Below are 13,079 nucleotides of genomic sequence, written 5' to 3' on the forward strand. Positions count from 1 at the left end.
GCCTCATGGCACAGGTGAAGGGTGCCTATGACCAAGCAAGTATTACTTGCAGCCGTGAGAGTCATGCGTCTGATGCCAGTCTCGTTCGTAACGCTGATGAGATAATAAAGGTGTGCAATGATGCGCCTCATATCGACCCATCAGCAACAGGTTGAGTCTCTATCACAGTGTCTTCTACCACACCATCCATAGCCTCTGCTGCCCCGTCTGTGGCCCCATCAACTGCCTTCTTCGCTTGCTCCTTCGCCTTCTTCTTGAGCTTCTTCTCTCGATTTCTCCGAGTGTTCTTCTCACGCTTGGCTTCTTCCTTCTCTTGCGCAAGACGTGCTGCCTCACTCTGCTTCTCTTTTACCGCCTGGAGCTTCTTCCGTATCGCTATGCGTGACTTCTTGCCCTTCCTTGTGCGCTTGTGTGCCTTATCCTCGACCGTGACGAGCGTAGGAGGGTGACCGACCAGGACCTCCTTGCTCATGCCGGCCGGCGATATGGTGCGCACCTTCCATGGCAGGGCGCAACCGGGCCATGGCTGCCGCGACAGCTCCAGGACGCTCCTTCCCTCGATGGCGGCCGCTCTGAAGGCGTCTTCCTCCTCGCTTGTGGGCTCGTCGGCGAAATAATAGCTCCGTGGCTTCTTCAGAATCAGTCCTGGCTCTCCGCTATCGGCGCCTGGCGATGAAATTCTAATCTTCAGCGATTGTGGAGCAGCGTTTGCGGGCGCAGCGAAGAGCCGCAGCTCCGTCTCGTCTTCGTCGCTTTGCGCGATGTCGTGAACATCATCTTCGGTCGTGGTATAGGTAAACTCGGTGTTTATCTTGGATCGCAGCAGCTCTTCGAGATCGGGGTCTGGCGAGGATTGTCTAGATGATATGGGCGACTCCAGCTCAGCGCGGCGAACCCTTGGCAAAGTCAGTATGCAGATAACAGGCGCACTAGCGAGTCGACCCACCGCTTCGCATCCGGCACTTCAAACATGGCGCTGTCGTATGGACGTCGCAGAAGTTGCTGTCTGAAAGTTTGGTTGTCGCGCATCGACTGGAATGCGGGAGATCGGCATTTGGCTAGACAGGTGACTAGCGGAACTGCACGATCGCTTCGTCACCTGGCAATAACCACGGGCGCATCTCGATCGGATTCTTCGTTTCCCCCCATGCCAAAAGAAATGCAATTGCCTTGGAATGACCCGCGGAGCAGGATATCCGCCGCCTAGCACCAATGCAGTTACTATGTCACTCAAAATGGACGACAGCGGCAGCCACTCGCCTGCAAGAGGAACAAGCACCCTCGCTGCCGCCAGTCGCAAACCCCCCACCGTTGTGCCTCTGCCTTGGGACTGATACTCTGCTATGTTGTGCTACTAGAAGGACATGCTGAATCCCCCACGAACATACTAGAACCATGGGCTACTCGTGGCCAGAAGCAGCCCGCGAGCGCGATCTCCACAGGTTTGGGTTATGCGATAGAAACGCTTCGGCTGCAGCTAAGGATGCTTACAGGTACTACCGCCCATGGCTCGATGCACAGAGCCTGGTTGACGCTGCCGACGGTTCTGGTAAAGGCCTGACCTACTCTGGCTTCCAACCCCAGACGTCGCGCGATCGATCACTGACTGCCTTTGCGCAGCTCGCCACGCTTCGACTTGACACCCGGCGGGCAATGGTATCGCTGATCGACGCGCACCACCAGTACATTCTTGCCGAGGCCACGCGAACTCTCTCGCTGTTCAAGCCTGTCGCCGAAGAGCCCGAAGACGAGGTCTGGCTGGGCAACGCCATCTTGACCAAGACCGATGCTGTCTGTTACCATACCTTCTCCTCGACCTACACTGCAAAAGAGGACGATGGGAGCACCTACACTGGCGAATGCATGGTCATACCTGATTGCAGACTAGATGCAAGATTCGCCGATAGGGACTATGTTAAGGGTGAGCCTGGTGTGAGGTTCTACGCAGGCGTCCCCATCATTACCAAAGCAGGCCACCGCATTGGCGTCTATGCTGTATCTGATGAGAAGCCTCGCGATGGAATCAGTGCTGGCGAATTGCGCTTCATGCAAGATGTTTCCGCCGCCGTCATGGAGCACCTCGAGCTGGCCAAAGACAGCATGGACCGCAACAAGGGTGAGCGCATGGTACGTGGCTTGACTCAGTTCATCGAGCGCTCCTCTTTACAGGACAGTCGAGAAGACGGCAACCGGCCCACCACTATGGAGAAGCAGACCGAGAACGCGCGCTTACTAGCCCTTGACGAAGAAGAAGGCCACAACACGTCTGTGCCTGCCAGACAAGCTCACCGCAAGCGTGACGCCGAATCCGACGCAGCTCGTATCTTCCACAGCGCCGCTCGTATAATTCGCGAGAGTACTGAGGCCGATGGTGTCGTCTTCTTCGACACTTCGACCGCTGGGATAAGAACCCATCTCTACGACTACAACCGCACAGCCGGTAGCAGCGACGAGAGTGCGACACACAACACTGATACCGGCGACTCAACGGCTTCACGAAGGCACAAGAAACAGACAGTCGTCGACGCGGATGGCGTATCCGATGCAAATGGGACTGACAGCAAGGCCTGTCCTGTGGTCGGACTATCTTTACGCGAAGGCAATGCGGCCCTAGTGCACACAGACTTCAGCTTCAATGAAGCTGCCATGGAGCGCTATATCCATCGATATCCGTACGGGAAGTTCTTCAACTACAATGAGGATGGCATGGGCATCAACTCTTCTGATGAGAAGTCTGAACGTTCCGAGACAGAACAGTCGGATCGCACAGTCGACGAACCCGCCGCTAACACCAAGAAGACGCGCAAAAAGCGAGAAAGATTCATCCCAACCGAGTTCCTCAAAGTTCTGCCAAAGGTTAGGAGCCTTATCTTCCTGCCACTCTGGTGCCCGGCTACGGAACGATGGATTGCTGGTGGCTTTATCTGGACCACCCAAGCCGGAAGGTTGATGAGCCCGGATAACGAACTCCCATATCTCCAAGCATTCGGGAACTCAGTGACCAGCGAAGTAGCACGACTCAATGCACAGAAAGCGGATCGTGCCAAAACCACATTCATTGCGTCTATATCACACGAGCTGCGTTCGCCCCTGCATGGTATCCTTGGATCTGTCGAGTTCTTACGCGAGACGGTGGCATCGGCGTACCAAGAGTCTTTGGTGTCTTCAATCGAAACTTGCGGCAAGACACTGCTCGATACGATAGATCACGTGCTTGATTACGCCAAAATCAACAAATTACAGAAAGTCTCTGGTCAGAACAAGCGAAGCCTGGGGCGAAACAAGCGACAGCCTTCTGATAATTCGATTCTTGGTGTTACGTCCGACTTCGATCTAGCACAACTAGTCGAGGAAGTTTGCGACACTGTGTGTGCTGGTCACACGTTCAGGAAGACACATCACATCAAAGGAGCCGCAATCTACGATCAAGCTGAGAGCAAGGCGGCAACAGCGTTCCTCCAGGACACGAATAGCAGCAACGAAGTGGCAGGCAGAGATACACATGGCTCTGTTGCTGTGTCTTTGATCGTAGCCCCATACGTCAGTTGGATCGTGAGATCGCAGCCCGGTGCTCTGCGACGCATTGTGATGAATTTACTTGGGAACGCGCTCAAATACACCGACTCTGGCTATATTGCTATCAACATGATACAGCAAAAAAGCTCCGCCAACTTCATGGACCTATCTCTTAGTGTGGAAGACTCCGGTCGCGGAATGTCGCAGGAGTACCAGCGGACAAAGTTATTTTCGCCATTCAGTCAAGAAGACCCTTTCAGCTCCGGTACCGGATTGGGTCTTTCGATCGTCAAGCAGATCATAGAATCCCTGAAAGGCGAGATTGAAGTAAGGAGCACGCATAACGTTGGTACTGTCATCAAGATCAGCATACGTCTACCCATTGGCTCCAAGGCGAATGCCCACCAAGATCATGCTCTTGTCAGAGCACCCCAAGAGCTGAAGGGCACATCTGTCTCCATCGTTTGCGACATGACTAACACGCAAGGTGGCGAGCGGGGGCTAAAAACCAAGGAGTCCATGGAAAACGCTTGCAAGAACTTTGACATGAAGATCGTCGCCTCGAAGCACGCCAGCACTGACATCTCGGTCACCGACATCGACTTTCTGCTCATCGACTCACCTTCTCTCTACCAATTGATGCAGAGCTCGAATGCCAGTCGCAATAACACATCACCGCTAGGAGTAGTTTGCGTTTGTACAGATACTGCAGAGAAAGTAGCAGCAGAGACTCAGCTTGCGAGACAAATCGAAGCGCTTGGCTGGATCCTTGAAATAGTTACACAGCCGTGAGTATTCCTTACGCAAGTCTGAGACCAATTTACTGACGACACGCACAGCTGCGGACCTCGAAAGCTCGCCCGGACACTTCTATCGTGCCAGAAACGCGCCTCACAACACAACAACGAGCGACACATCAGCCGATCGATGAGCTCCTCATTAGTTCAGCCCGACCTTCAGTCTCTTGCACCGCCTCGTGCCTCGGCTCAGCGAAGTCTCAGTGACATGTTCCCACAAGATGTATCAACGCGAAAGGCTGACGAGGCCGCCGGATACCCTTCTCCACCGCCACCGCGTCCCTTCCCAATAACTACCACCCCCCTGAGTCCCACCCACAGCGAAGGCGGTGAATACTTCAATCCACGTGTCCTCCTCGTAGACGACAATGCCATCAATCTGAAGCTCCTCGTCGTGTTCGCCAAACGGCAGAATCTACGCTACGTGGAAGCTACCAATGGTCTCGAAGCATTCGAAACGTACAAATCAGAAGCCATGTCTTCTTCACCGCCAGCCCGCCCTTTCGACTTCATACTCATGGATCTGAGTATGCCCGTCATGGACGGTCTGACAAGTACACGTAATATCCGCCAATTCGAGAGCAAGAACGGCTTGCCGAAATCGCATATCGTCGCATTGACTGGACTCGCGAGTGCGCAGGATCAACAGGACGCGCAAGAGGCAGGTGTGGATATGTACCTTGTTAAGCCTGTCAAGTTTGCAGATATTAAGAGGATCTTTGGTGGGAAGTGAACGTAGTTTTCGCATGTTCTTGATGGCGTTACTCGCGGTTTGGTAGCTTGTCTCACGATGGTGGCATTATTGGTTGGGCATTGCGAGGGTATTCTGGATGGACTTTCGCATAGTGGTATGGAAGTGCTAGGTTGACATATGTCCCTAGTTAGGGTTAAATTCACGATGTTCTTAACGATGAGCTTCCTGACGCAATCAAGCCACGCAATCCACGGACGCCGAACGGCGCATTCGTCCCGTCTCGTCAGAAACTTGATCCTGCAGGAACACGACCCTACACCCCAAGGTGGATGCGCCCGCGTATATGACCAATCAAACGAGGGAACGAGTAGTTAGGTTGCAGCATGGATTCACGCCTGCGGCTAATCTACCACCGGCATCAGGCGCCCAACGCCCTGCTTTCAAATCCGTGTGTTAGCAGTCGCGCACATAGGTACATGAGTTCTTGATTGATGTTTTTTCTTGTATTGTGCTTGTTGTCTCGTTATCTAATATGACGAGCCCGAACAGCGTAAAGAAACGCAAGACAACCTATTATTCCGTCTTGATCATCGGGGCGGGTGCAACAGGTATTGCGGCTGGAAGTCAACTAAGGCAAAAGCTCGGATTGAAAGAATTCAAAATTGTTGAACGCCAGTCTGGTATCGGAGGTGAGTCAAAAGAGCGATCTCATGATTGCCTTGATTGACGATCGGTGGTAGGGACTTGGTGGATCAACAGGTACCCAGGAGTAGTAAGTCTTATCATGCACGATAACCGGAATAGCACTGACTGTAACGAAGCAATGCGACGTGTAAGCGATATTGTGCGAGCTCGTAACGACAATTATTGAACATCACAAGGCCTACTTCCCTATACTCTTTCTCCTTCGCACCAAACTACGTTTCGAAACGCTTGTATCCCACCGGCGAAGAATTCCGCGAGTATCTTAACGAGATCTCGGACAAGTATCAATTGGCCTCTCACATCCAGCTAAACACCGAAGTAAAGGAACTCCGCTGGATTGAGGCCGACGCGCAATGGGAAGTAACACTCCAGCACCTGATCCCTGGAACCGGCGATCTTAGTACCCGAGATCGAGAAGACAAAGCAACCGCTTCTGGTCGCGGGTCCGTATACCTGCATGAAGAAGTCGTGCGCGCCAAAGCAGTGATAAGTTGTGTGGGAATCCTTGTAGAGCCGAACCCATGGCCATCTTCCATCCCAGGGCGCGGTACCTTCGAAGGCGACGTCTTCCACTCTGCACGCTGGCGCGACGACATTGATCTCAACCGAAAAGACGTAGTAGTACTCGGAACCGGCTGCAGCGCCGCGCAGATAGTTCCATCGCTACTCAAGGAACCCTATAAAGTTAAAACACTCACTCAGATCGGCCGATCAGCACCCTGGGTAATGCCACGACTTTCTGAGCCTTTCGGAAAAGAAAATTACGCCAAATACGCACCCACGGTCTACAAGTGGCTTCCATTCCTCGGGTATGTAAACCGCGTCCTGATATATCTGCTGGTGGAAGTCATTTGGTCAACCGTGTTCCAAATGAAACACAAGAAGTGGCGGGCTGCGATCGAAACACAACAGTTGGCTATGATGAAGGAAATCGTGCCGGAAAAGTACCATGATATCATGACGCCAGACTATCCGTATGGATGTAAGAGACGCGTCTTCGATACTGAGTGGTTGCCTAGCATGCAGAATTCCAAGTTTACGCTTACCAATCGTCCTATCCAAGCTGTGGATGGCAAAGAGCTCGTTTTGGGTGCCGATGGGAAGGCTACACCCGGCCAACAGCGCATCAACGCCGATGTCATCATACTCGCCAACGGTTTTGAGGCGACTCGCTGGTTGCACCCACTTTCGGTCTACGGTCGCGAAGGGGCAGCCTTGCAAGAAGTTTGGAAGCAGCGTGGAGGCCCGGCTGCATATATGGGCATGGCCGTTGATGGGTTCCCGAATTTCTTCATCGCGGTCGGACCGAACACGGCGAATGGCCATCACTCACTCATACTCACGAGCGAAAATACAGTCTCGTATATTCTCAAGATCATCAAACCAATCCTGAGCGGCAAGGTCGACCGCGTCGAGGTGAAGAATCAGGCCGTCACGGCGTGGACCAAGGGTGTGAAGAAAGATCTGGAAAAGACCGTTTTTGTGGGTTGTCGGAGTTGGTATATGGATGAGGAGGGTTACAATTCGACCATGTATCCGTAAGTCTTCCGTCTCCGGGCCAAGTTTTGCCAACAGATGCGCGGTACTAACACGATCTGTAGTCGCTCGCAAACAGATTTTACGTTGAAGTGTATGTTCCCGGCGTACGCGGATTGGGACGCCTTCACGTCTTCGGGGTCCAGAGTCTCGCTCGAAGGAGGCAATTTTACGGCGCTGGGCGCGTCTGCTGTGGCTGTCGCGGTGGGCCTGTGGTATGGTGTGGCGAGGTACTTCTGATATGTCGCGTCCTAGAGCTTCTTCCGATATATGCGGTGTCGCACGAACGAGCTCTCTACCCCTCTTGAGCTCGCTCATCGGTGACTCAGTCATCTCTTGCTATCTCTGAGCAAATGCATCGTGAGTCGCCAGATCGTCAGCACTAGCGCTGTGATACGCCCACAATGCTGCGGCGACTTTCGGAGTTCTTGCAGCAATAATGCATTTTGCTTGATTGTTTATCCCATAGCACTTACCGGTCGTCTAATTTCTGTTGTGGTGTTGCCGAGGGTGGGTCGCGCCTTCCCACAAACGCGGCATCACGCGACTTCGCGTAAAGGAATCCGCGATGGACCTCAACACGCGCCTCGACAACCAGAGCCGCTTATCCATCCTTCCTCAAGCCTCTGTTTGACTGCATCTCTGCATGCCCATTCAATTGCGCGACACCAAATTGCCTGGTCAGCGCTAATGCCGTCGCAATCACCCCAACCTCCTCCTCATCGCCGTTCTTGTGGGAGCAAGTTTGTGCCATCTCACCCATCTAGCAGCATCTCGGCACACCCAGATTATGCTGTCCAATTACATCATCCAACTCAATGTTGACACTTGTCCATGTGTTCCGATAGCTGACCGGGGACGTGCCAGCGGTGCGAGGCGGAAGAGCCCGGAGGGTGAATGCGCAGCCATACATGGGTTGTGGCGTTCGTCTCGAAGATGGAGGGATAGGCGTGGATGTCGGTCTCGCCTTCTGTACGACATGTGCGGGTTTTCGCGTGTGATTCGGACACCACGTCGCATGTCGCGACCTCGAGGCGGTGGGGGGTGCTGTTGACAATTCCACTGCCTCAATAGCGCGAACGAGCGCACATCACGGATAAGCGGTATGCGGGTCGCGCCATCTCGTTCGACGGCTTCACGCTGTTCGTCGAATTCAGATATTCCATCGCCCGACGCAGAGGGCTTGAGTCGCAAGCGTAGTTGCGTTCGCGAAGTTGGTGGGTCATGAGTAATTGCAAGGGTGCAATTCGGCAAGAGAAGGTTTCGCTAGAGGATCGCCTTCTTGGACTATCCTTATAGGGATTTCCACTTTCGGGTCTCCGACATGCATGTCCGCAACACCATCAGCGCTATCGCATCGTCAAACAGGAAGCCGACCATTGGGCCTGAGATAATTGGCTGTGGAGTTCAGGTTGTATCTCTAACAGTTGACAGGGCTCGACAAAGACCCTGCGCGAGAGCTACGAAGCGGCCTTCCCTCTCCGAAGCGCAGGATTGCAAACACGAACGGATCTCAGTCTCCACCTTACTCAATCAATTGGCAACGTCGAAAGAGCTCTATCGACCTCTTTTTACAGAGACTTATTGCCATCCGGCAGTATCTAGTTACAAGCTTACCTGCCGAAGGCGAAGCCAACATGCGCGACACGTGCTAGCCGCACCGATGCCAGGAACCTCAAGTCGCTAACGTTAGCTCATTATCAACCACTTCGCGACTCTAGACTTCATATGGTCAGGCTCAAGCCCTGCCCTGCGCCTCAAACGCAGGGCGTCCATGGCCCAAACCGCGGGGCCGTGTTGATCATCGTTTATCGGCACTGCAGTTCCTCCACGTTCACTAGTCTGAAGCTGTCTTGAAACAATAAACAACACCCCCACATCTTTCTTTAGAACTCCCTCGTTTCGACAGAAAGGGGTATCACCTTCCAAACTAACGGTCCGTTTGCTAATGCGACACCAGAAAACGTTCATCGGAGGGTTAGGCTCTGCAAAGCAGTATCGATGTTGTTCAGCACCATGCAGTACCGGCAGCATTGCATGCATCTCATGACTCTGAAGCTGCTGCGAGTGAGATCCACTACATGATCGCCACGCAGAGTTGGCGAATTATGGCACGATGATCAACGACCATGAGCAGATGCACCACATCTCGTGAGGTGAATGACCGGGAACCACATCGTAAGCTGGAGCATAACTGGCATGTTCGCTAAAACATGTCACGCTTCAAGCAGGAGCTTTCCACCGGTCACATAGTGGCGTATATCCGTACTCCCAAAACAGTAGCGGTGGGTCTTCCTCACCATTGCTCTAGCGGCCTGTCACATCTATTCCAGCACCTCTCTTCAACGCTTACCCATGAGAATCGGGGTCAGAGGAGACAGCTACTCATACAGTGCTAGGTGTAAGCATGAGTCGCGGCTGCTATTCTTGCCACTTCTCGGAAACATGTTACAGTGTATAAAGAGAAATGTTCATCGCTCTCTTCTTACCACTATCATCTCAGGTCATCACAGTCATTCGCTCTTCGCTTCTCGGCACTTCTCACCTATACTGTCTTATTCTTCACCCTACTAGACACTCACTCGATAGGACCACTATCTTCTCTTCACACATAATGTATATTCGCAACGTCCTTATCTCTGGCCTTGCGGCTGCCAGCACAGTCCAGGCCTACTCCAACTACACCATTCGGGAAGAAGACTGGACCGTCCCAGCACCAGTACAAGAGAAGCGTACTCTTGCAAAGATCTTCGGCATATTCGACGGCATCTTCGGTGGCGGCGGCAAGGAACCTGCGCAAGAATGCCCTGCTGTCTGGACTCAAATTTCTTCTACCCTCACCCAACAATTCCTCGGGGACGGCCAATGCACAGATGCTGCGCGCGCTGCTATCCGATCTTCATTCCATGACTGCTTCAACGGCGCATGCGACGGTTCTCTCATCCTCGCCAACGAGTGCTCGAACAAAGAGAACCGCGGTATGGAGCGCCTTTGCGGTAACCTTGCCAATGTCGCATCCCAGACCAAGGTCGGTGTTGCCGATCTTATCCAGTTTGCCGCCGCGCATGCAGTCAAGACATGTCCTGGTGGACCCACTATTCCCGTCAAAGTTGGTCGCAAGGACTCCAGCGAGGCGAATGCCCTCGGTGTTCTCCCCAGCGGTCACGCCAATGCTAAGGACTTGGTCGGGCTCTTTGGTAAGCATACGTCTTTGGTCTACAACATCTTCATAGCTAACAGCTTTCCCAGCGCAAAAAGGCTTCTCCCCCTATGACCTCGCCGCTCTCATCGGCGCTCACACCGCTGCCAAACAACGCTTCACCGACCCCTCCAAAGCTGGCTCTGCCCTCGACTCCACTGTCGGCACCTGGGACAACAAATATTACTCCGAGACCATGCGTGGTAGGGCTCCTTTCACACTCCCCTCCGATAAGAGCCTTGCACAGAACCCCCTTACTGCCGGCCCGTTCATCGCCTTTGCCGCCAGCAAGGGTATGTGGGACTCAGCATTCGTAAGCGCAATGGTCAAGATGAGCATGCTCGGTGTTGAGAACAAGGGAGACTTGATCGACTGCACAAGTGCGCTGCCCGGTGGTAGCAAGAAGAGGGATGTCAGGAGCCGCAACCTCTTCGACCGCCTCAAGTGGTAGACGGTGTGGGTAATTTGTACGATGTGAGCATTTTTGGGCGTTACGATACCTTTTCATTATCTCTTTATGGGCATTTCACGACTCTCTTTGATGGTACATGCTAGTCATGTTTTCTTATATATACCATAGTCTAGCAAAAGGATAGGCGGCGGATAGTATGACACAGTAGTACGATGTCATTAGTAATTCAAACACTTCACGAATACCTATTACGTTTACCCATCACATTCTCATGCTCGGAATAAACTGAACAGAACTTTCTGCAGAACGCACCAGCGATACAAAGTGCGCGAAGTAGAACAAAGACGTTGATGTAGGCGTCTCGGCTCTCTGATAGCATCCACAGTGTTCTTCTGCCTCTTTCTAGTAGTCAGTAACGCGTCTGACTACAATGATATAACGATACAGTAAGACCATGTATTCACCATCTACACATGCGATCCTTCGCCTATGTTCAACGTCAATGCCGGCCAAAGCGGCTCAAGCTACCTCCTCCTTCAACAGGGAATCGAACACGGTGCCCTGAGATAAGCCTTGGATCTTGACGCGGGGCTCAAACATTAGAATGGGCTGTTCGGTGATGACAACAGTACGAATACGACCCTCCACGCTTCCTTCTTTTGCAGCTACCTTAATGCTTGGAGCGAGCCTTGGGGTCCTCCTGCACTCTTTCCTTCTTGTCGGTCTTACCCTTCTTCTTGGACGCCCTTTTGTCGCGAAACTCGGCTGCATTGTGCAGCGTCTTGGGTTTCTTGTGATGACGTCCAGAGCGCTGGGACGAAGGCGCTTCTCGTTTGGCTGCTCGAGGTCGGTCAGAAGCCATGGCGGTGGCAATATCTGGTGACAGCTTAGTGGATTGAGCAATTTCAAAATTACCATTTTCGTATCTACGAACGAGAGACGGTCAGGAAGAGGCTGTCCAGTTCGTGCGGGCAATAGTGAGCAATGAATTCCAGTCCCAATCAGGCTAGCGCGTCTGCTTGCGTTTGCACTACCCGGGCTCCCTGTATAAGAACCCTGTCCTCTCCGCCTCCAGCTTCGACCTCAGCCAACCTGCTCCCCATGGAAGTGCTACCTTCTACTTCGCCTTCGCACTGCCTACAAAAGCGGCGGCGCATCGACATACTAACAACTTCGTCCATCTTTTACAAAGCAGCTCTTTCAATCATTCCCACCTACACTCACATAGCGTCAGGTGTGCCGCATATGACTCTGCGAGGGCAGAACGTCTAGGCTCAAGGGCCTAGGCCTGATGACCCAGAAGCTTGTGTTGCGACCCACCAGCAACACCTACTCGACAGTAGCGATGGTGCCAGGGGGACCCTCTTTCTCACGAAAACCATCCCTGGAGAGTGAGCTTCAACCCGAGACGGTCTGTGAAGTGCGGTCCTGGATACGAAACATCCACAACGATACGGAGATCTCGGGATCTAAGTGAGAGCTACTTTGGAGGCTCACATGAACGAAACGAACGGCGGAATCCATCTTTCTTTTTTTTCGTTGGCGTCTCTGCCTTGAGCAGTGCGTTGAAGAAGAAATGACGCACATGCGAGTGACCGAGACGAGAGCCTCAGTCTTACGGACCTTGTTCACGTTACGTCGCATGTGATGACGTAATGGCGTGGTTATAGAGAAACCTGGGCTGAGCGACAAGACATGCGCCAGTTGCGGATTGGAAGAGAGGGGAATGGAAGGAAGGGAACAATTGAGACGCAGCACGCAAGTAGCCCAATGATGAGGCTGCCGACCCCGGACAAACGGGAGCCATGGATAAGTAGGGAACTGAACACAGAAGGCACGTATCGCCGAACCTGCTCCGCGCTGTAAACAACATCAGCGCCAGCACATTGAAGAGGAAGGGACGACGCACAACTTACCAAAGCCACCCATATACATCACCCCAACGTCACTGATGCGGATTACCTCATCCTGCTATTCCCCAATGCCAACCTCTCAACTTCCAACATCACATAGACAGAGACGAAGAAACCGAGATGACGACATAATTCCTATAGCCCCCCATCGTGCCTTCCCCAGGATATCTAACCTTCCTTCCCCATCCACCCATGCCAAGCCATCCATCCCATCATCCAAACATACCCATCACCTTCCCTACAATAACAGTAGCAAACAAAAGACGACGCCAGCGAACATCACAAGGACGCAAGCGATGCATTAGTA

General features: G+C 52.9%; 4 protein-coding genes across 4 annotated transcripts; 3 read left to right on the forward strand and 1 right to left on the reverse strand.

The window, feature by feature from the left end:
• Positions 1–127: 127 nt before the first annotated feature.
• J4E78_006983 (uncharacterized protein) lies at positions 128–972 on the reverse strand (the record flags this gene model as incomplete). Its single annotated transcript, XM_049367593.1, has 2 exons — positions 128–896; positions 947–972. 2 exons carry the CDS (start codon positions 970–972, stop codon positions 128–130), a joined length of 795 nt encoding a protein of 264 aa, XP_049220563.1.
• Positions 973–1,395: 423 nt separating this feature from the next.
• Positions 1,396–5,046, forward strand: J4E78_006984 (uncharacterized protein; the record flags this gene model as incomplete). Its single annotated transcript, XM_049367594.1, has 3 exons — positions 1,396–1,442; positions 1,494–4,304; positions 4,356–5,046. The coding sequence occupies 3 exons, from the start codon at positions 1,396–1,398 to the stop codon at positions 5,044–5,046; spliced, it is 3,549 nt and encodes a 1,182-aa protein (XP_049220564.1).
• Positions 5,047–5,539: 493 nt separating this feature from the next.
• J4E78_006985 (uncharacterized protein) lies at positions 5,540–7,254 on the forward strand (the record flags this gene model as incomplete). The annotated part of the gene is made up of 2 exons (XM_049367595.1): positions 5,540–5,696; positions 5,960–7,254. The coding sequence occupies 2 exons, from the start codon at positions 5,540–5,542 to the stop codon at positions 7,252–7,254; spliced, it is 1,452 nt and encodes a 483-aa protein (XP_049220565.1).
• A 2,608-nt stretch (positions 7,255–9,862) lies between these two features.
• J4E78_006986 (uncharacterized protein) lies at positions 9,863–10,898 on the forward strand (the record flags this gene model as incomplete). Its single annotated transcript, XM_049367596.1, has 2 exons — positions 9,863–10,445; positions 10,498–10,898. The coding sequence occupies 2 exons, from the start codon at positions 9,863–9,865 to the stop codon at positions 10,896–10,898; spliced, it is 984 nt and encodes a 327-aa protein (XP_049220566.1).
• Between the last annotated feature and the right edge of the window lie 2,181 nt (positions 10,899–13,079).

The sequence above is a fragment of the Alternaria triticimaculans genome (assembly GCF_023758025.1).
Source record: "Alternaria triticimaculans strain BMP 0046 chromosome Unknown scaffold_10, whole genome shotgun sequence".
NCBI classification, from domain to species: Eukaryota; Fungi; Ascomycota; class Dothideomycetes; order Pleosporales; family Pleosporaceae; genus Alternaria; species Alternaria triticimaculans.